The following is a 20,453-nucleotide window of genomic DNA, read 5'->3' as shown; positions in this document are numbered from 1 at the left end:
TCTTATGGACACTGTAGTAATACATACAAGAAAGAATGAGAGCTATTGTAAGAAAGCTGGAAACTTCCTTCAGTCTGTTGTCAGTTTGTAATGTAGCTTGGCACAGGGTTATTGGTTTTTGTTTTAATGTAATTTTCAAAGACCCAATCCTCCCTACTTAAAGTGAGAGGAGGGAATAACATGCTTTCCTATACCTCAACCCTTAGAACGCTCGACAATTCCGAGTTTACTTGAATTTTAACTAACTCTTCACCAAACCTTCCTGGCATTAAACATTAACATGGCTATTTTATGTGTCCCAGTTCATTATCCTGCCAATAAATGATTAATTATAACTTTCTGTCTTGGCCAGTAGTTTTTCTGGACTTTTATGATTCATTAGTTGTGCTATGTTGGAATTCAGCCTCTCGAAACTGGCTTACTAGCATTTATTGTTTTTTATTGCTTCTCTAACGTGTCTTTAGAAAGAGACGCTAAGTACCACATGTTTAGAAAGGGTTTAAAAGTTTGACGTGTTAAATAAGGGTTACTCAGGTGGCAGTAGTTACAGAACCAGGGAGCAGGTGCTTCTGTGGACTTGGCCATTTGAACAGCACAGTCAAAGATGGATAATTTCTCCGTCTGTCATCCCAATGCAACTGTCTGCGAAGGCGATTCCTGCTTAGCACCGGAGAGCAACTTCAATGCCATTCTTAGTGTGGCCATGAGCTCTGTGCTCACCATCCTCCTGGCCTTGGTGATGTTTTCCATGGGGTGCAATGTGGAAATCCACAAGTTCCTGGGACATATAAAACGGCCATGGGGCATCTTCGTGGGCTTCCTCTGTCAGTTTGGAATCATGCCTCTCACAGGCTTCATCCTCTCCGTGGCCTTTGGCATCCTCCCGGTACAAGCTGTGGTGGTAATAATCATGGGTTGCTGTCCTGGAGGGACTGCCTCCAATATCTTGGCCTATTGGGTAGATGGTGACATGGACCTCAGGTAAGACAGAGGCATCTGCAACTCCTGCAGTCTTCTGCAGTTACGTTTGGAAATCTTTATAATTTCCAATATCTGTTTGATCCGCTGCACTGACTAGATGTTTGACTAAGGAATTAAATGGTGAGAATAAGTAGATCTTCTGGGATAGCTGCTTCGCTGTTAGAACTGGGAACTTTCCTTTTGTACCTGTGCATTTTTTTAGTTATCATGCCGAAACAAAACAGTGATTTAGATTTTAATTTTGTAGCCTTAATAGTTTTAGTTAGCACACAAAGATAGGTTTCTGTGTGACATTTGTATACACATATATCATTGTGCTTTGCTCTTAACCACCCCTCATTACCATCCTAGTTCCTCTCCCTCACTCCTGTTAGACCACTGCCTACTTTCCTGTCACAGACCTTCCATTGCCTTCTCTGTTCTTTCCTTGCTTTCGACTCCCGGCTCTACCCTGAAAGTTCACTCTCTACCATGTCCTATGTCTATATGACTATGTGTGAATATGTACGTTTAAATCTAGATATGCATCTGAGGGAAAGCCTTGGTATCCGTCTTTCTTAGTCTGGATTACTATGCTTGCATGTTGAATTCTAACTCACTTAATCATAAGTTTTATTATCTCTGGGAATAGACTCCAAGATTGTTTTTGTTTAATTAAATAATTCTTTTCCAATCTACAACTGTAAAAAAGACTGAGAAAGTCTTGTTGTAATGGAATAAGGAGTAACTTTCTTTTTTATAACAAGGAAATTTGAGTGCAAATATAAGCTCAAACTCTCTGACCAACATCAGATCTACCAAATTGTCTGTTCTTTGGACAAAATATTCCTTGGTTACTAATGAAGAATACATAAATGCATTTTATCTCGATGGGCACTAAAAGGAAAAGAATTCTTCATCAGTAATTCTTAATTATGCTTATTTCTCTATAAAATGAAGAAAAAACAATTTCTCTGCTTTTCAACAAAGAAATCTACTGTACTGTTTGTCCAGTCCAACCTGTATCAGTTTGAACTAGCCCTGGGAAGGAGGGAGGAAGATGAAGCATCAATAGCACTAAAGCAGGAGTTTTTAATTCTGAAAATCAGACAGCCAAGTGTCACTTTCCTCATCTCCTGATGAAGACTTGCATTTCAGTTAAGCATTGAGCTGTTCAAGAATCATGTGCTTATTAAATATTGGACAACCTGCTATCAGCTCTGTTAGTTCCTGGCTGCCTGGTGAGCATCAGGGAACGAGCCATCAACTCCCAATTGGCACTAGTTTCTGTTGCCTTAGAAAACAAAGAATATACATTATTCCTTTTGCATAGGGATATGGAATTGCTGCCTAGCAACAAATATTCCTTTTCTTAAAGAAAAGCCCTGTGAATAACACAGAATCATAAACTCTGTTGACATAGCTAATCTGTGAACCACAATATAGTAATCAGGACTTTTTAGGTTTCCACTCCATTGACCTGTGCGCGCGCACACACACACAAACACACACACACACACACACACACACACACACACACACACACACACACACAGTGAAAATTCCAGGAACTCATAATAATCAGATTGTGAGGAGTGACCCTGAGAATTTGACCTACACCAAATGGCTTCTTGATATTTATAAGTTTCAAACAATACAGCCACTACAACCTGTACATGAACATAATAATGTCACATTACTGCTGAACATAAGATCAGTTGTATATGGTACCATATCAATTCCCTTACATCACTTATGCTGAGTACAAATTACTCAGTAGTATAGCACAGAAGACATTACCATGTTCTACCACACAATGAAAAATATGTGCTATACCTCTGTCATAAAGAAGTGGTCATGCCTCAATGCAAGATGACATTAGGGATTTGAGAAATGTCTGAGGGACTAAGAGTACTTGCAGCTCTTGCAGATGACCTAAGTTTCATTCCCATAACCCATATCAGGTGGATTAAAACTGTAACTCTAGCTCCAGGGGAGAGTATTACTTTTTTTGGCCTTTGTGAGCACCCTTATATACAAACTCACACATGGTACAGACACAAACACATAAATAAAATAAAAATGAACAAGACATTAAGTGAATGAACGAATGAATAAAGAAATAGAGAGAGCTTTCTTTAAAAAAAGGTGACATTCATTACACATTTTATGTTTGGGAAACAATGTTTAAAGATTTTTTTTAAAAAAAAGAGAAGTCTCAGCTATTAAGTAATAGCCCTCTAGAACTTAATTCTTCTGGAGTGAGTGTTGGAAATATAAGTCTCAAAATGACTTATGTAGATGCAACCTTATATTCCACTTAGATTTCTAAGTCTGTATTCTTAGGGCATTGCATGCTTCATCTTCACTTGAATTCTAGCAATGTCAGAAATGATAATTTTAAAATAGGTACCTTTATTACTAGAGTTAACCATGCAAAATAGCTCCAAAAACATTGTCATTTTGCTTTGCCTTTCTTGGATATGGTCCCTGAAAGAAGAAACTATTTACCTGTCCCCCATTATCTATTCTCAGAATTTAGCAATCTCTAATTACTTAAATGTGTGAATAAATAGAAACAGTTGTCCTTTTTTAGCAGCAATTAGTATTTCAGCTATTTCTCTGATAACCTGAAACCTGGGACATTGTTATTTGTTCAGTACGCAGAAATTCTCAGTTAAGCTGTGTCATGGGCATAATGTGCATAAAATATATCAGGGAAAAATTAAGGGAGGCAGACAAGTGAATCTGGTGGCAGCAAAGGTTTATGGCTCAGAGACACTGATATTTGCTTTCTCCTTTGTCTCTCTGGTCTGTCCCCACACAGAGGTGGATATATGATATCTCCTTAGCGATAGCTTCAGCCACACCATGTAAAAGCTTTCCTTTAGTTCTATTTCCTTCTCTTTCTTTCATCTGTCTTATTCTCATTCATCTTTTCCTCGGTTTCCCCAACTCTTACTGTCTTATATACTCATTACTTTCTAGGTTTTTGTTTAGTGTTTTTTCCAACCATGACCTTTGTCTTTGGCTAATCATTGCATATTTCATATTTCACTTAGCTGTTCATTGATATTTTCAAGACCCATAACCCTCTAACCTGTCAGATCAATGCCTCCTCTTTCAAATGCACATACACTCATCTCTTCTCTCTTGTTGGAGAACCAATCCAATCCCACTGGACTCTTTCTTTTATCTTTACTCACATTAAGCAAACTCTGTTGCTTCCATGAAATATTGATTTTATTTTACTAGCTAGTGTTGATTAGATGCTAGTGTTTATCAGACACTTTGAGGTACCAAATATAAAGCTAAATTCTGAAAGAACATTGGTGTATTTTAACTCTCCAAGCAATCCTAGGGTCTTCTGCATTGACAGATGAGAAAAATTAAGGTTTATAATCTTTGCCAAGGTCATCAAGTTGGTGAATATAAGTGTCAGGTTTGGGATTTAGATGGAAAATACCTGATGGTCTCTTCTTAGCACTTGACTTTTGATTACATCATACCTACCACCTGCACAGTCTACAGAATCAGACACATGTTTGTTGATATTTCACTTTTGATGTGATTGTAGTCTTTTGTATTTATTTATCCTTGATTCCACTCAATTCCTCAACATATACCAACTCTTTAGTTATGAATTTTTTCCCCATATTTGTAAATGTTTTCCCTAGCAATTAAGAGACTGACATAAGAATTAAAACCAAATTGTATCTTTAATTTTCTAATTCATTAGAGTTTTTATAGTTCCAATGTGCTCTTTCATAAGTTTTTATATTTCAACATGTATGCCTTTTATAGAAATTAAATTTTTTCCATAAAATTCATTTTTGTTTTGTGAAGTTATTATTCTCCTTATCGTGAACCATTTCAACAGTATTTTTGTTCTTGTTATTAGCTCAGATAACATCAAAGTCTAGACCCATCAAGATTCCTCAACATCTTACTGTCAAGTTTCCCACTACACCTAAACCCTTCATTTTCCAACTTCTATCTTTTTCTCTCCCATAAAGTTTAAAAACAAATGGCTCTTCCTCTTCACCATGAGCTGATAAGAATCCTGTTCCCCTGAATTCCTTTCCCACTGTGAGGATATACTATATGGCCAGCCAGTAACAAAGGGTTTTTATTGGGGAGCAAGTTAAGAAAAAGAATGCCAGAATGGTGAAAGAAGGAAGGAGGAACAGATTTGAATATTCCATTGTTTTAGTTACAAAAATGATAAAGCATTGCTAGTAAATGAATGTTTTTGTATTTTTGTTGCTTTTCAGTTGTTGATGTTTTTTGACTACCTTAGTTTTCTATGACTACAATTAAATTTATGAAAAATTCTTTATTTCATTTTAGTTAGTGTGTAAACAACATATTTCATTATGATGTCTCAGTTCATACATTGCCATTGTCCTTCACTAACATTGGCTGTTCCCAATGCCCTCCCCACACTTTTGCCTTAGTCCTCCTCTGCCTTCAGGTCATTATATACCATTGCGTGGCATTTTTCTGAGGAGATGTGAATAAACAGCTACTAATCATAGATAAAACACCAACAATAGAAGCAAAGAGATTATTACATGAAAATCTAGTTTAAGGAAACAATGAGTTTAATTCGGGTTGCTTTTACAGGAACATAGACAACTCATAGTTAGCTACCCTACTAAAGAAAATATCTCTCATTCTCAAATAACCATTGACTGTATACATCCTTGGGGAGGCGCACAGCTCTGTGAGCACACATGTCCCAGCCATGATAGAAAGTTAATAGGTCCAATCTTGTGAATGTTTCTTTCTAGTAATGACAGATGCTGACATACAAAAAGGAAATGGCCACAAATGGATATAGATAGATAGATAGATAGATAGATAGATAGATAGATAGATAGATGATAGATAGATAGATAGATAGATAGATAGATAGATAGATAGATAGATGATAGAGTCAGAGACATTGAGACACAGACAGACAGATGGGTGGTTGGACAGGGTGGTTCTATATGTGGGTGAAAACATATGCTACCTGGTCTATCATTTCTCCTTGCCTTTAGAAAGCCTCTATTGACATAAACATTTTAATCACTTTTTTAAAAGATTGCTAAATGACTTTGTTACTACCCATTATTTTGCCCAAATTATGCAAATTTATTATAGAGCTTTGAAAGAAAAATCATTTCTCTTCATATGCTTACTTTCTTTACAACTTGTTTGGAGGGGGGCATTTACTATAAATACAACTGACTTTCCTTTTGGTATTGTTCCAGAAACCAAACTCCACTGACTGTTCATTATTTATAGTGAGGTAACAGTGACAAAGAGAAGCCCAATTAATGCATTACCAAGATCCACACAGTAAGCAACATCACATTCTTCCAACTCAGTATGTGCCTTTGCAGCTCAAGTATTAAGTCCCTCTGTTCTACAAGCAGAGACTGTAACCCTGTGTCCAGGACATTTTGAGGAGGACCAAGAAGACCCCTACTCAAAAGTCTCTCATCCATGCTCTGATGAGAAGAGCATCATTTAATTTAATAAATTCCTCCAGATCACAAAACAAAATCTTCCTACTCAGTCAGGCACCCATAATGAACAAAGTAGTAGCTGATTTCTTATTGTCGATTCAAACAGTGATGTTACATTAACTTTCCTAGGGAAGTTGTGAGCAAACATCTATTCGCCTTGATAAGAGACCAAAGTAAGGATTTCGCCCAAGTCCCACTTGTTGAACCAATGAGTTTATCGAACTTACTTAGAAAGCACAGAGAAGAGGTTACTCCTAGAAGTGTCAATAACCCCCCAAACAGATGCATTATCACAAAGTCCAGCCCATCATACTCAGAATCTACCCCTGCATCAACCTTCTATTTCATGCATGCTGTAGAAGCTCCCAATATTACTAGGATATGGGATGGGGCAAAAGGGAATGGGTTTCAGACTGTAATTCTGGGTAGGGTCCTGTGACCCTCCCAACACCCCTACTACAGGAAAATGTCACTACTTCCATTACCATTATCAAGACTACTTAGCATCATACTGTTTGACTTATTTCATTGTCATGGCTACTACATCAAGGTAATTTCTATTCCCAGAGAGTCTGGTTTGGTAGGCTGTGCTTAGTGGAAAAAAATCATATACAACAGGTTACAAGCTCAGACACTTGGTACCAACTTCAAAAATTATTTTTATGTATCATTGACTGCCCTCTATGGTCTGTGAAAACAGATTCTGAGGGAAGGATAATGCAGACTACGTGAGAAGGCACCAAATACAGGTGACCTTGATCAAAGCCAGGCACTTTATAAACATGACCACTATGTATTTCTATCTCCATACAGAATGATGTACTGGTTGAGTCTCACCAAAATTGAAAATGAAAGCACACCTCCTGTAGAAAACACAGGTAGTCACCTCAAGCTGTTTGTTTCATTCCAGTGTTAGCATGACCACTTGCTCCACACTGCTGGCCCTTGGAATGATGCCCCTTTGCCTCTTCCTCTATACCAAGACATGGGTCGACTCGGGGACAATTGTGATTCCCTATGATAGCATCGGTAAGTAATTTCTCTGTGATATGTTTCATATTATCCTCAAGATCTCTGCTTAGTCCCCATTAGGATCTCAGGCCAAGTTCCAAGCTCACACACATCATTTCCCTTTGACCTAGGGGCAAATCTTTTTTCCCATGTATAATTTCATTATGAATTCACTCTGAGTTGGCAGAAATATTAAAAGAATGCAAATTCCAAAACATGACCAAGAAGAGAAACTAAATTTGCCTCAGTTCATAATAACATGGGGGAGAAAACAGTTTTAGGAATGCAGTCTTAACCTAAGAGTCTCCCCCTGAGGATAATTAGGCTGCTGGCAAAAGGGAGCCACCATTTTTCCAGTGGTGGATTTATGGTAATGGGTGTTTGCACCAAATATTCAAATTGAAGAAACACACACACAAGTAAAAACAAACAAATAGCATGTTTTCATGGTAGTTGGTAGTCATGGGTTACAGATGGGGCACTTCTGAGTGAAATATATTATTCTCTATCCTCAACTGTAAGATATAAATGATAAAAATATAAAAATTGATATAAATGTCAATTTAATGGTATACTCCATATTTTCATGTCCTAGAAGTCAAATTAGCTAGTCACTATTCTGTCCTTTTTCATTTCAACTTCTAAATGTCTCCCATCTTGAAGAAACTTTCCTGTTTTGGGGAGAAAAGAAATGGTAGAAAATAAAGCATCTGGTATGGCATGAAGTGGGATCAGGTCCAGACTGAGCGAACTACCGCATGTGCAAAGCGGGCTGTCTCTCAGAACTGCCTTGACAAAAAGTGAGCTGTGGAGAATACAGTGCACAACCCTGGTCAGCAGGTATACTGCATGACAGCCCCTCTCTCTGTTTTAATTTATTTATTAATTTTATATCCTAGCTACAGGACTCCCTCATACCTCCCATTCTCTCCTCCACCTCCCTCTGCTCCCCTGCAATCCACTCCTCCTCTGTTTCTGTTCAGAAAGGGGCAGGCTGCCCATGGATATCAAATAAGCATGATATATCAAGTTGCCATAAGACTAAGCACCTCCCCTTGAATTAGACTGGACAAAGCAATCCAGTATGAAGAACAGGTTCCCAAGAGCGAGCCTAAGCATCTGCCACAGCCCCTGCTCCCATTGTTAGGAGTCCCACAAATAGACCAAGCTACAGGACTGTCACATATATATTGAAAGACTAAGTGAGTCCCATGCAGCCTCTCTGGTTGTTGGTTCAGATTCTGTGAGTTCTTATAAGCCAGGTTAGTTTGTTTCTGTGAGTTTTCTTGAGCCGCACACCCCGCCCCCCTGGCACCCAGTTCGCGAGCTTCGGGCAAGGGGGCTGGAGGTTAAAATACACAGACAGAGAGACAGCCACATGGGTCATCCTTCAATTCCCCAAAAATGCCCCCTTTATTGTGTTCAGGGGCAGATTATATAGAGATAGCCACACCCCAGCCAAACCTACCAGAAACCACTCTCCTGCCATCAGGAACTCCTGAAGGTCTCCTGCTCAGAGCAGCTGTAGGCACTCAGATCAGGGGATTACAAGAAATTCAGGATCTGGGGTCTCACTGCTCCCAACATTCTTGTGCTGCCTTTGACAATCTTTTTTATTGATTTTTTGAGATACTCATTTTTCTCTGTTCCCCTCCCTGCCTCTCCCCTCTCCTTCAACACTCTCCCAAGGTCCCCATGCTCCAAATTTACTCAGGAGATCTTGTCTTTTTCTACTAACCATGTAGATTAGATCTACGTAGGTCTCTCTTAGGGTCCTCATTGTTGTCTAGGTTCTCTGGGATTGTGATTTTCTTAAGCTAACTTTGCAAAGAATTCTTTCCTAATCTCTCTCAGAAAGGTTTGGGTTTACTCTTAACAGAAATACACATTCAAGGTCAAGCAGAAACTCCCAACGATATTTTAAAAAGGAATTCTTGTGGGGTGAGAAACTAGACTAAAAGTCACTTCCACTTTAAGGAAAGATTATTTTCATGATTAAATGTGATTCAACCTATAAACAACTGAGTTAGAACAAATATTGTGAGCCCTGACTGTGAGACAATCTGTATTGTAGTTTTTCTCGCCCCCGCATTAAATGATGAGTTACTCATGATATCAGTGAGGAATTGGAATGGCATTTCATTTGTGTTTTAATAAATAAAACATGCCTGAGGATCAGAGAGTAAAACAGCCTCACTGGTCAGCCTTACTGACCGGGAAATGGTAACATACAACTTTAATCCCAGCAGCCACACTAGTTTGCCAGAGAAGCCGAGTGGCACATTCCTTTAATCCCAATGGTGTTGCCTTTAATTCCAGAACTAGATAGGGTTATCAGATGGGAGGAGACAGTTTTCAGTCTCAATCTCATTCTGGAGGTAGGATCAGCATTTTGTACTGAGGTCAAGTAAGAGCCAATGGCTGGATGCTTTGATTTTAAGATCTTCAGGTTGAACCCCAATTTATCTCTGTGAGTTTTTATTAATCATGCCTCATGGAATTTTAAATCTAAAAGATACCTCTATTTACCTCTGAGTAACTCCAAAATATCAGTAGAATATTCTTCCATCAGGGTTTAGACTGACATACGAATCCAAGTATGTATGCCCCTGCTTCCGTCTCAAACTCTCCCCTCAGTGAAACTTTCCTTAGATTTGAATATTGCCATCTGTTTGAACCCTGAACAGTGTGGTAGTGTTGGCTAACTAAACAATCTTGATTGGATATTATTTGGTACTAAAGCAAATCATTGAAGCCTTAAAATAATCATCTTTTGATATTCAGTCCCTTCTGGAAAATATCCCGTGGGAGTATTAACAAATCTGAACTACTAAGTGGATGACTTATACCATATAAATTAAGTCAAATATATTTTGAGTTGGGTTTTGCTTTTTTTTTATAGCAAGGTATCATAATGTAGTTCTTGCTGTCCCAAAACTTGATATATAGACCAGGTTGGCCTTAAACTCATAGAGATCTTCTTGCCTCTTCCTCTCAAATTCTGTGATTAAAGAAGTTGTCATGGTACCCAGTAAGATAGATAAATTATGAAAAAAGGAGAAAATGAGAAATGGATTAGCATGTCCATGGAAGAATTTTCTCATAATATGTCAAACGAAAGAACATATAGAAGGCCAGAAGATTACAAAAGAAAGAAAGAAAAAGTAAAAAAAAAAAAGTTTGAACATAAAAATTATTTGCTCACAATGTCTGCCTAGGCCGTTCTCCAAACTGACCTTTTTCCTATTTGTTTTCTAGTCTTAATGAGTGAAAAAGCATGAGCTGACAGCCTCATGAGATGTTGTCATCACTTATAAATGAGGTTGTTGAGGCTTGGAGTAATTATTTAATTTGCCCGAGATTACTGCAGACCTGGGAATAGCTACTGGCAGGCTCTCCAGCCTACTCTGCAGGCACTGTGCTTGTGACATCTTCCTCATGGCTCAGTGTGCCTCTCCCACTCTAAAAATGCTGCTGAGCCCTGAAGATGCTGTCATGTGGTTGAAAAGAGGCCCCTCTAAAGTTGAGTCCCTAGAGCTGAACCATGTCAGGTAGCTATAGCAACATAAAAAGTACCTGATGACAACATCCTTGTGCGCACCGAGGTAGGCATCATTGCACCCAGTTGTTTTGTAGGAAAACATAAGGAAGCTACAAATTTCAGTCCACCTTTTCATATTTTCATTTTTTTCTATTCTCATTGCATAGCCTTAAATAAATAGCATGTGATGGTTTTGATATGTGTAAACATCTCCTTTTGGGGTCTGTACAAACAGCCATCTTACACAGATAGCATGGACAATAAATCAGTAATGGGGAAGCCTGGAGAGGAGAGAGCCAGTTTCCCAGCCCCTGGACAGTAAGCATAAAGCCCCTTCCCTCCATGGGCAGGGACCAATCACACTGGTAGGTGTGAAGAAGAACCAGAATGGTCCCTGGAGTAGCTGAGAACCTTCTCTGGCTTTACCTGGCACAGAGATTAAATGCTTCTGTCATGGGTGTCCTAAGCCGTGGACATGTTGCCCTGTCACATTAGGCTCCCCCAAGACAGGAAGACTCCAGGCCAAAGGAGCCAACCAGTTGTATCCGGATAATTTTTATTTCAAAGTCTGGAAACAATAAAATTTATGGTGTGGCCTAGAGATCCAAGAAAGGAAATCTCTTTAAAATGGTAGGAATAACCAAAGAGACTCCCTAGATTTTCTAGAAGACATGACCAATAAATCCAACAGTCTTTCCCACAGCTTTTCCTCTACCCTTTTCTCCTGAGCTTGAATAGTTCCTATTTTATTGTCCATCTTTTCCTTTTTTTCTTTCGTTTCTCCCATCTCTCTCTTAGTTATTATTTTAATTCTACTGAGTAATTTTGGAGCAATAATAATTTTGATACATTGAAGAATTTGTTATTGGATTTGTTTTAAATGCATATCCATAGTCTGTAGTTTATTGACCAGACCTGAGTCAATCTATTCAACACTAGACAGACGTCTACTCTCAAATTTTCAGCATTTGGTTTTACTTTCTCATACTACTTCAACAGTATTTTGGAAAAGAACCAGTCCATAAGAAGTTGGAAGTCCACAGTGCTCTGTTAAACAAGGGAACTATTGGGCAAACAAGTGTTAAATAATATAGAGGCACAAATCGTATGCTACAGGAATGGCAGTAAATTTCCCATGGTGAAATTGAAGTATGACTTTTTTATCTGGTTGGGTGAACACAGTGCTATAAAGAATTATAATTACATCAGAGGTTGCCATATATATATATTATCACACAGAAATTTAGGGCATGGTTTTTATCTTATTCTCTCACATCTCTGCCATAAATTTGAATAACTGAAGTGAATTTTAAGTGAAGTGTGTTAGCCTTCAAAATTTCAATGGACATTAAGCAATTTATAATATTTTTTCAACTTTAAAATTTATAAGTATTTATTTCTACCACAATGAATTAACAAGCTAGTGTAGAATATATCTACCTACACTACACAATATGCAGACAGAGACATACACAAATACACACACACACACTCACCAACTGTGGGGAGGTGTTTTTTCTGAAAATATAAAGATCTAACAGATAAAGGAAGCAAAAATGTTGGAAAATAGGATGAAAGTGGGTTGTTAATATAAGGAACTCTAAAATAGTCATCTCTGGATTGAGATAAATTACTTATATCATCATTTCTCTGCTGTGATAAACTGGAATGGAAAAAGAGAGAGCAGGAATACAAAAATATATAGGTGGATGTGTGAATTTGTGTGTGGGGGCAGTATCTGTGTGGATATAATTCTACATTCGGTTTTCAGTGTTCAAGAAGACAGACAGGACAAATAGCCTTTTCTAGGCTACTTGTATTTTCTTTTTCTCTTATTAATGCTGTTTTCATTGTTGTTAGGCACTTCTCTCGTTGCTCTTGTTATCCCTGTTTCCATTGGAATGTTTGTGAATCACAAATGGCCCAAAAAAGCAAAGATCATACTTAAAGTAAGTACCCCATGCATGGAACAGGCTGCACACCTCTGTGCCCTGCAGTCAGAACTGGAATGAGATGGTCTTTCCATGATGGAGGAAGGTCATTGGTTAAGTAATAAAGAAACTGCTTGGCCTCATAGGTTAAAACATAGGTGGGAGGAGTAAACAGAACAGAATGCTGGGAGGAAGAGGAAGTGAGCTCAGATTCGACAGCTCTGCTCTCTGAGAGAGACAACATGCTCCGCTTTCCTGGGCAGACACACGCGATGAAGCAAGCCGCCAGGTTAGACATGCTGAATCTTTCCCGGTAATATCAGTGCTCACAGATTATTAGAGATGGGTTAATTGGGATATCAGAATTAGCCTAGAAGAGGCTAGATAGAAATGGGCCAAGCAGTGTTTAAAAGAATACAATTTGTGTGTTGTTATTTTGGGGCATAAGCTAGCCACGCGGCTGGGGTGCTGGGGACGCAGCCCCGCCGCTCCTATTACAACATTTCCATCTCTTAAACTGTTGTTCTCATTACGTATACCATTGGGAAGACTTGCCATCCACAGTCCTAAGATCATCCCTTAGAGAATGTCCTTCTTTATCCTATCTGAGGAGCAAACTTTCATCTGTATTTAAGCCATCATTTCAAGTGTCACCTATTGGTTTTACTGTGTTCTCCAATGACTGTGCTGTTATTTAGGCTGAGTTTATGTTATAAAATATATCTAGGCAGTTTTCTGAGAAGGTACAGCGTATTTTTCTTATACCTAGGACTTATCTTTCATACCGAACATATCTTTCTCATACCTAGAACTCAGCACCCCTGAAATGGTAGATACTAGCCTGTGGGATGTAAGGGAATAAGGTAGTTGGTATTTTTTGTTTTGCAGAAAAAAAAACCACAAAATTGTCATCTTCAAATGTTTTTAAGTTTAATCAAAAAAGAAAATAGGTCTGGAGCGATGGCTCAGCTATTAGGAATGTGTGCTGCTCTTGCAGAGTGCTCACAGCTGTCCAAAACTACCTGTAACTCCAGATCCAATGATCCAAGGATGCCTTCTGGACTCTGTGGGCACTAGAACTCATGTGCACATATGTACAAGTGGACATACATGTAGTAAAATTGAACCTTTCTGAAAAGGAAAAATGATGACCATGGCTCATGTTTATCCTTATTTGAGTTTTATAAACACTTAGGATTATTATAACAAGCATAAAATTTGACTTGGGCAAATTTTTTATTTTGCAAGCTCAGAAATCTTCCTTGGGCCAATTAAGCCTCATTATATTGTCCTGGCGTTCCCTTAGTCTCTAGAATACTGGAGAAGCTCTTCTCTTTCCACAAAAGTAAAGGGACATAGAAAACTCATATTCATTTTCCTAAGGAAACAGTCTGCTTATCTCTGACACCTGACAAATATCTCTGGACTCACTTTGACACAAGTATGTTCACATATATCTTTTCTTCCAGATTGGATCCATTGCAGGTGCAATTCTCATTGTTCTCATTGCTGTGATTGGAGGAGTACTGTACCAAAGTGCCTGGATCATTGAACCCAAACTATGGATTATAGGAACAATATATCCTATAGCTGGCTACAGCCTGGGGTTTATACTGGCTAGAATAGCTGGTCAACCCTGGTACAGGTATGAGGTTTAGGTAAATGGGACTGAGCATTTTTGCTTATCACAGCTACTGCACTAGTTTTCTAGGGTGCCAATAGGAAATAACCATATGGTATAGAGAGATGACTCAATAATTAAGAACACAGGCTGCTTTTTCAGAAGACCCAAGCTTGCTTTCCAGTACCTACATGGCTGCTCCCAGTCATCATAATCATCTGTAACTACAGTTCCAGGATATCCGATACCATTTTCTGACCTCTGCAAGCACCAGGCACACATGTGGTGCATAAACAAATATGCAGACAAAACATCCATTCAAATAAAATACCTTTTAATTAAAAATAAGAAAAACTACCCCTAAGTGGATAATTTTGGCAAAAAAAAGACACATTCTTACAGTTTCACAGATCAGAAATCATACTTAATGCAGCTCAGAGCTGGCTTCTTTGGCAGTCTGTGGTTAAAGATTTATTGGGAGGCTCTCACTTTGACTTTTAATGTCTATCTTTTCTTGTACCTCATCACATTTTATTTCTTCTGTGCATGATACTGAGCTCAAATTAGTATCCCTTTTATAAATATGCAACAAGTCACATTAAATTACTGGACACCCTAATGATTTCATCTTAATTAATTATATCTGCAATAACCCTGTTCTCACATAAGATTACATTCTTAGATATCAAGGGTTAGATATAGGATGGCAACATTTGAATTTGAGTGAAGGATGTACGCAAACATAGAAGCTGGAAATACTGATGCCAAATTCAAAATCCTTCATTTTCAATCACTGTTTACAATATTTAAATAGCATCATTTGTTCATAAATTATACAAATCTCCAAAAAGTACTGGCTGCCTTCATTTTCAACTCCCTGACATTCTTCTCCACTAGTCCCCAACCTGTGAAGTAAAATTTTCCCTTTATGATGTACTCTGATTTAATAAGCAAAGTTTCATGAAAATAATCAATTTTGTGTTGTGATATACATATATATATATATATATATATATATATATATATATATATATATATATATATATTCCTCTAACCAGCATCAGAAGGACTCAGCACCCAAAGGTGATAGACACTAAAGATTATCATTTTTCTAAAAACATTTTTTCCAAATGGTCCACCTAGGTGAACAGACAGGCAGGAAATTGGGTGTAGAAACAGGCATTAGTGTGCATCTGAAAAAGAAGTGAGCAAGCCTGAATAGTGTGAGCCACATTAAGCCTGGTCAAACAGACTCAGGCTTCATTCTTCCCCTACCACTCTCTCACTGGAAGACTTTTGGCTCCACGCTTACTTTCGTTTTCTTTATTGAAGATTAAAAACATTAATTTTTTTACCTTTCAGATTTTTAATCAAAATGTAATCAGAACAAAATTAATTTTAAAATAAATGCCTAATGAGAAATGCTATAGCTTTCATGTTTTCTGATCCCTGATCTCTCCTGTATGCTTTCACTAAGTATGTAATTTGAGAATAGATAAAATGGACCTTCTCTGCAGTTTATGGAATGTTAAAGTAAATGAACTCATCCCCCACTTTATAAATATATTGGGACTAGAAAAAAATGTTTAGTGTTTAAAAGCATGTACTGCTTTTCTAGAGGACCTGAATTTGCATCCTAGCATCCATATTGGGAGGCTCAGAACCACCTGAAACTCTAGCCTCAAGGGCACCCAGTGCCTCTGGTCACTATGTGCACCCGCATTCACATGCACATACCTACATGCATACAAAGCATTAAAGATAAAATAAGGCTTAAAACCATATATACTATGTAATAAGTTGTTTTATATATTAAAGTATTTATACAATGTAAAGTTATATTTAAAATATACAGCAAATATGGATGCTAAAAGTAGAGATAAAATCTAGGTATATGCTTGTAATCTAGCAATAGGAAAGCTGAAGCAAGAGGATTGCCCTAAGTTAGAGGACAACCTAACTTGGGTAGCATAGAAAGACTGATCTCGAAAGAAAAAAAAGAGAGGGTGGGGGAGGAAAAAAGAAAGAAAGAAAGAAAGAAAGAAAGAAAGAAAGAAAGAAAGAAAGAAGAGAAGGAGGGAGGGAGGGAGGGAGGGAGGGAGGGAGGGAAGAAAGAGAAAGGAAAAGTAACCAAGAGATAAAGAGGGGGGGGAAGAAGGCAGGAGAAGGAAGTGGGTAAGGGGAAAAAGTAAATAAGGTAGAGAGAGATGGAGGAAAGAAAAGAAGGGATGAAGAAAGAGAGGGAGGGAAGAAAAAATTGCAGTCTGTGTACATGCTTTCATCATACCTTCCATTTCTGTTAGATCATAATAAGCCTAATAACAGGTAAAGCACATACATCTTTATTCCTACTTTCAGGTGCCGAACAGTTGCCTTGGAAACTGGGATGCAAAACACTCAGCTGTGTTCCACCATCGTACAGCTCTCCTTCAGCCAAGAGGAACTCAACCTTGTGTTCACCTTCCCACTCATCTATAGCGTTTTCCAGATCGCCTTTGCTGCAATATTATTAGGAAGTAAGCAATAATGCTAATAAATTCCACTATGATGTTCCTTTTGGATAAATCCTGGAATTGCTAAAACAAACTTTTTAAAGATTCTCTATTTCTGGCAGTATATTGTACAAATAAATTTGAAAAAATGCATCCACGGAAGTCAGTTATCACGACTTCACATGTGCTGATGCAAAGACTATAGTTTTATTATAGGTCTTAGTGAGGCTTTTTTAAAAGAAAGGCAGCGGAGAGACCCTGTCTGTTGACTTTTTCTTCCTCAGTAGTCAGAGAGACGCATATTAACCTTTGAGGAACATTTATTGCGCACCATTCTAAATGCTACCAAGGAACACAGATTTTAAGATTTTCCCCCCAAATCCTTGTCTTGATACGTTTTTTAAATAGGTAACCAAGAAAATGACAAGCCATATTTATCATCAAAAAATCAAAAGTCAAATGTTCAAGTTTGTGCATGCAAATTTTAAATATTGAAATAACTAAAGAAGTGTAAACGAAGATGTACCAGAAATAGATAACCCAGCTTCACTCTGTCATAGCATATTTCATCCTCCCTCATTTGATCCACACTAACTCTCCTCCACCAAATCGGAACTTTTCCCTACATTTGACTATACAAAGTCTGATGGTGCTTAAGCCATATTTTTAAAGTTCTATTTAAAACAAATAAGTAAACTTACTTTTAAAGTTTCATGACATTTAATAGAAAATGCAAAGTGGAGGTACATGAAAAAATGTGGTGAAAATTAAGTTAGAAATGCCCAGAAATAATTTCACTTATCTTTACATTATTTCTATTCCCTGATCAATATGTGTCCATGTGCCTTCAGGTGCCCATCACAGAAATGTCTCAGTGCCATTTTTCAGACAGAGGCTCCTTTCCAGTACAGGAGTCTCATATCACAGAAAACATCACATGGACACAGCAGGGGTCTGATTCTGAGGCAAGACAAATAAATAGATGGCATGAGCTTTCTGGCCAGCCAACCTAGCCAAGCCAGTGAGTTTCAGGCCAGTGGAAATTCCCTGTCTAAATAAGCAGGATAGGTGGCACCTGAGAAGCAGCACCCAACCCTTACACATATGTGGACATGGATCTGAATACACACATGGACCTGCAGGCACATGAGCAACATATACACAAACAAGTGCACACACATTCACAACACACCCAAAGAAAGAAAGAAAAAAGTGCTGAGAAATACTTGTACCACAGAAGAAAGGAAGTCTCATCAACAACAAAAAATAGTGAAAACAAAAGACTAAGCATGTTGTTCTGACCCAACAATTTCTATAAGGGATGACCAGACCAAGGCCCTGGGCATCTCACACAGGTATAGAGAATATTTAGTTGAAGACTATTAAATTAACTGGGGTAGGGTAAACACAAAGGGAATGATTTTTGCTTGCTGTTAAGTACCATATACAGCTTGAAGCCATGAGAAGGGTATACACGTTTGCTGAGCAAACATCCTCTGAAGCTCTCCACCCAGACTTATTAAGTGCAGTCATTGCAACCATATGTGTGATCCTAAAACAAAAATAATGATACTTGGTTTCTCATAACACCTCCATCCTGTAAAAAATGCAAAGGGCTTTCTGAGCTGCATTAGTCAATCACTAGCCAAAGTAATTATTCAAGGTGTCATTCTGGAATTTACTTGACTTCTCATATATTGTTTTTTGCAGTTTATGTTGCATACAAGAAATGTTGTAGAAAAAATAATCCTGAGTTACAAGAGAAAACAGACAATGAAGTGGAGCCCAAGGCATCATTTCAGGAGACAAACAAAGGATTTCAACCAGATGAGAAGTAAACTCTAAGGGGACAAAAAAAAAAAGCTTACTAACAACATTCTTTGAACTACAGTTATAATTATTTCCTTTGGTGGAATCACCAGCAAAAAAAAAAATGCTGAAAGTTAAATTGAAATTGAAATTTGTTATTGTTCTTGGTACAAAGTGACTAGCAATCCATTCTTTAATGTGGCAAACATCCCTATACGTGTGTGTGTGTGTGTGTGTGTGTGTGTGTGTGTGTGTGTGTGTGAATTATTTTTCAGTATCCATAGAAGACTGTTCACAATGTATCCCTTAATACTAAATTCACAGAAGCTTAGGCTCCTTTCATAAAATGACAAAATGTTTGTATTCATCTCTCAAATACTTCAGAGCAATACTAACTTACTTAAATTATTCAACATGATGTAAATGCATGTAAATAGTTGTTTTACTGTATTGTTTAGAGAATGATGATTTTTAAAAAGTCTGTAAATTTTATGTTCAATACATTCATCATTTTTCCTAATATTTTTGATAAAAGTGAGTTATAAACATAGTTGTAAAATTTATCCTCAGGAGGGTAAATGCATTTGCATAGAATGTATAGATAGATACCAGCTAGCTAGCTTACTAGAAGGAAGATTAGATAGATGATAGATAGATGATAGATAGATAGATAGATAGATAGATAGATAGATAGATAGATAGATAGATAGATAAGGATATGACCAATAATCATTAATATGCTATCAAAAACATCTATAGACCTAACTGTATATAAATCAGACTTAAAACCTTGGCATAGTAAGCTGAATTCAGGGACAAGCACTTCTTTTATATGTTAAAATATAACAGATTATTGCTATAAAATGTTTATTTTCTTCAATATTTATGATTGTAAAATGATTTATGTGAATGAGTGTATTCCTCTGATATTTTAATCATCAATATGAGATTTTGCAACCTATTTGTGATGTTTACTCTGAAAAATACCTTTGTATTTTAAAAATGTACCTCTTGCAATGGCATTCCAGAAGCAGAAGCGAGAGAAAATGTTACCAAAGAATTAAATAACAAATTAAAATTGGGTTAACACATAAAGGATATTTTACATCTGTTCATATACTTCTAGGGCCTACCGATGACCACTATCTTTCAAGGAAAAAAAGGCCATTTGGAATAGTTTGTATTTGGCAACTAGTTTTTAGAACTCTAAAGAGGTTTATTAAAGGATTACCGGTATGAAGCCAATTCAAATCATACCATGTCTCAGAAACCAAACTCAAGAAGCCTGCCATTGAACACCCCACATACACATGCATATGGAGATCATTTTTTACATCGATACACAGATGTAATATGTTGGACTAGAACGGTCCTAAGGCATTGATTGGGAGAGGAGAGGAGAATGGATCTTCTTTTGGGGAATGCCAAGAAATTACCTTCAAGAATGTGAATGGAAGTCTAGCTGCTAAGTACTTTCTACACTCTCCTCATCAAGCAGAAAAGAGACAGGTGAACTAAAGAAACCCAGTGAATTTCTATCAAGTTTTCAACACAACCAAAGTCAAGGGCCTG

At 37.5% G+C, this 20,453-nt stretch overlaps 1 protein-coding gene across 1 annotated transcript; it reads left to right on the top strand.

Annotated features, from left to right (window-relative positions):
* Window positions 1-604: 604 nt before the first annotated feature.
* Window positions 605-19,065, top strand: Slc10a2 (solute carrier family 10 member 2). The gene is made up of 6 exons (XM_075984485.1): window positions 605-981; window positions 7,387-7,505; window positions 12,889-12,977; window positions 14,429-14,604; window positions 16,939-17,096; window positions 18,783-19,065. Exons 1-6 carry the CDS (start codon window positions 605-607, stop codon window positions 18,908-18,910), a joined length of 1,047 nt encoding a protein of 348 aa, XP_075840600.1. The 3' UTR covers window positions 18,911-19,065.
* The last annotated feature ends 1,388 nt before the right edge of the window (window positions 19,066-20,453 follow it).

This window comes from Microtus pennsylvanicus, chromosome 9 (genome assembly GCF_037038515.1).
Source record: "Microtus pennsylvanicus isolate mMicPen1 chromosome 9, mMicPen1.hap1, whole genome shotgun sequence".
Classification (NCBI taxonomy): Eukaryota; Metazoa; Chordata; class Mammalia; order Rodentia; family Cricetidae; genus Microtus; species Microtus pennsylvanicus.
The sequence above is the reverse complement of the archived record's forward strand: the minus strand, read 5'-3'. Positions and strand labels throughout refer to the sequence as shown.